Source organism: Saccostrea echinata, unplaced genomic scaffold (genome assembly GCF_033153115.1).
Source record: "Saccostrea echinata isolate AGI-Se365-2 ecotype Australia unplaced genomic scaffold, CSIRO_AGI_Sech_v1 ptg000044l, whole genome shotgun sequence".
NCBI classification, from domain to species: Eukaryota; Metazoa; Mollusca; class Bivalvia; order Ostreida; family Ostreidae; genus Saccostrea; species Saccostrea echinata.
In genome coordinates this window covers 1,374,680-1,378,139 of record NW_026889793.1, presented here as the reverse complement: position 1 = coordinate 1,378,139, position 3,460 = coordinate 1,374,680, and the positions used below count along the sequence as shown (strand labels likewise).

Sequence of the window (3,460 nt, the reverse complement as noted above, 5' to 3'; positions counted from 1 at the left end):
ATCATTAGATGATTTCACAGAAACTGATTCCATGTGTCATGACTCGACTGAGAAATTTTCACAGCAAGGAACTAAACTGTCCAACGAAGTTAAGACCAAGGTCTTTGATATATCTTTTATTGAGTCCTTAGAATCTCATTCCATGTGCAACGACTCAACTAAAAAGTTTTCACAGCAGGGAACTACAGGACCCAATTCTGAGGATGTTAAGACCAAATTCTTTGATTTATCATTTAAAAAACCCCCAGAAACCAATTCCATTTGTGAAAATTATTCACAGCACAGAAGTGAAGGGTCCAGTTCTAAAGATGTTAAGACCAAAGTCTTTGATACATCATTAAATGAGCCCCCCGAAACCAATTCCATGTGTAATGTTGCAACTAAAAATTCTTCGCAACACAAAACTGAGTCGGTAAAAGAGGAAATGACTGTAGTAGAACGACATGTCTCCGTTACCTTCCTACCAGTCCCTCACTCTGAAATGCAGCTTCTTCCTCCCCAGCAAGGAAAGATAAATCATAAAGAAAGAAGTAACGTTGAAGAAAGCAAGGATGATTTATGCTTACGTGAGATTGAGGCTGGTGAACAAGCAAGTCCCAAGAAGAGGCAGCAACTCAGTGGTCCATCCAAAGAGACTAAAGAGGAGCCAGAGTTGGTAAGACTATACATTTGTTTCATTTAAGGAGTAAATCATGTATGCACCTGCTGAAAAATATGTTGTTTATGCATCTCCTACCTATACTATGCAGAGCAGGTAAATATATGTATTATACTTGAATTATTTGGGTCTCATAATTATTGTAGTATTTTAAAGTAGCTAGCATGCATAATGAATGTCAGACAGTGTGTTACTTGAATGTTCGTGTTGTTTACAGCATCTGGTGATGACTTATTTAATAACTGATGTATTATAGGGCTATTGAACTTATAATGGTGAATATTGGCTCGAGTTGGTTGTACAAGCCAATGAGTGCCAATATTCACCAAAATTAATTTAATAACTCCTTTACTATATCATTATAGTTAAACATTTTCAAATTGATTTAAATGTTAATTATTTATATCAAATAACTCAAAATTGATGTGTGAAAATAGACACATCTTAAGACCTAGCTGCCACTACCCAGCATAAATATTGCCATTGAGCAGTTCACCAGAGGACATATTTTTGTTTACAACGGGGCATTCAATATTGAACCCTCACATTCGGAATGATTCGGGACATACTTGTATACACATTGCAAACTAAGCATTCAATAAAACACCAAGATATTGAACGCTAAAATTCTCTAGACTTTTAGTAGTTATTTTATCATAGACTATTTATTAGCTATATAATAATTGTCATTATTGTGTGACTGTCACACTTTCTTAATTTTAGACTTATAGAATGATGTCAGCTCAATTTTTTTCAACATTTGTTCTTGGGTTATTTTAGATGCAAACCTTTACTTTGTTAACATGTACAAGTATCTCATGACCTATACCATTTCTGCCATCTTTATTTCAGGAATTAGAGGAAGACACAGAAAAATCTAATGGAAAAAGACCAGCTTTAGAAGAAGACAGTGCAGAACCCAACAAGAAACATCGACCTCTCAAATGTGAACGCTGTAAACAGTTAATGCTATCCAATAACCTAGAATTGTCTAATGATATTTCTTGTGAGTTTTGTTCGAAAGAGTTTGACTGCTACTGTGCACTGGAATTCCACAAAGTAACCATTCACATAGAGAAGAAACCTCATTGTGCATTATGTTGCAAGGTTATAACGGGCCCGAAATTATCGGAGCATTTACAGAGCCATGGGCTGACATCACAGGACCTAATGATCACATGTGATGATTGTAACATCTATGGTTATAAGTGGTCCAACAGAACCTTCTTTAAGAAAAATACTTTCTGTACACACCTGCAAGGGAAGGATACTCTTTATAACAATGTATTAATAAAATGTCCTAAATGTCCAGCAGAGTTTGATAGGCTGGAGTTTTTTGAAAGTCATCGAGAAAAAATGCACTAACTTTCAACATGATTTATCGTACTGTAAACAGGGTTTTTTTTTTCACCCTTTCACACTAATGTCTTGCAAACAATTTGTCCCATTTTAAATTTGCCCAGTCACAGTTCTGTTTTGAAAAATTATACCATTTTCTTTGAATTTGCCCCGTTTTAAATTCACCCACCTGTGAGTAGGGAGAAATGGGCGAAAATAGGACGGTGGCAAAAATTTCCCTGTTTACAGTATGAATCAGCAAATTTTAAAATTTCTGTCAAAGATACTGGATTTAAGCTACTGAAATCTCTAAACTCCAAGTGAACTTAAAGAAAAACATTTACTATTTTTTTGGTGTCATTTATTGTGATTGTGATGGATTGAAATACAGCTGAAATTGTACACAGCAGAAATGATTTGTTACATATACATACAGTTTTTATAGAGACAGTATATGCTTATTGTAGCAAACACATTCATTATAAATTCATAAATACAGTGAGGTGATTGTCCTCCCCCATTGCTTTAAAATAGTAAAGTAGACAGGACAAATATATCGAATTAAGTTATCAATGAAGCCAAATTGTCCGTCTTTAGCAGTGTTTGAAATAACCGTGTGCCCAACCGCCCAAGATGCACAAATTTAGCAGAGGGTGAACAAATTTGCATGGTTTGATGTTCGACTGGACCTGTTAAAATTTTCGATAATTAAAATTCATATATTTGTCAATGATAAATCTCTTTCACATCAACTAATAGTATCGGTAGCAAAGTGTAACAAGCCAAGAGGAAGAATTCATCAGTCTATAGATTCTAGCTGGTTTGAAAGTATGGTGACCTGGTTCCAGTCACATAATCGTTAAAAACAAATTTATAAATTACACACATTTTCTCGGTCGAGTAGATCTTTGGCAGGGCTGACAACTTTTACTAGCAGTCAGCCCTGCATGTCTGGCTAATTTTGCAGTGAGTTTCAAACACTGTCTCTAGCACTTCTGTGTAAGTGTGTTTTACTGTTATGTATCAGGTTTAATGACAGCAGCTAGGCAATTGCATGAATAGTTTTTCATGTTAATTTTTGACTGGCTAAAAAGTTGCAGGGAATATATGATATATCATGTCTTTAATATATGTAAATTGTACTAAGGTAATCTATCATAATGTTGTGAGCATCAAATAAAAACATAACTATGTCTAATCTTTCTTTCAGTCTCATTTCTTGTTGTACAGGTCAAAGGTCAAAATCATATTCTGTAAGTTTATGTTAAACATGTTTGATAATCCTTAATATGATGTTTGCATAACTGTACCCTATTGTTCTAATTATATTTCTTGGTGGTAAGCCAAAAATAAAGAGACCATGATTTATATTTCTAGTTGGTAAGCCAAAAAATAAAGAGACCATGATTTATCTTAACAAATGTTGAGGTCAAATTCACTTACAAGTAGAATGTGTGTTGGCCA

At 34.4% G+C, this 3,460-nt stretch overlaps 1 protein-coding gene across 1 annotated transcript; it reads left to right on the top strand.

The window, feature by feature from the left end:
* The first annotated feature begins 408 nt into the window (after positions 1 to 408).
* On the top strand, positions 409 to 3,194 carry LOC133201475 (zinc finger and SCAN domain-containing protein 5A-like). Its single transcript, XM_061337278.1, has 2 exons — positions 409 to 655; positions 1,511 to 3,194. Exons 1-2 carry the CDS (start codon positions 425 to 427, stop codon positions 2,021 to 2,023), a joined length of 744 nt encoding a protein of 247 aa, XP_061193262.1. The 5' UTR covers positions 409 to 424; the 3' UTR covers positions 2,024 to 3,194.
* The last annotated feature ends 266 nt before the right edge of the window (positions 3,195 to 3,460 follow it).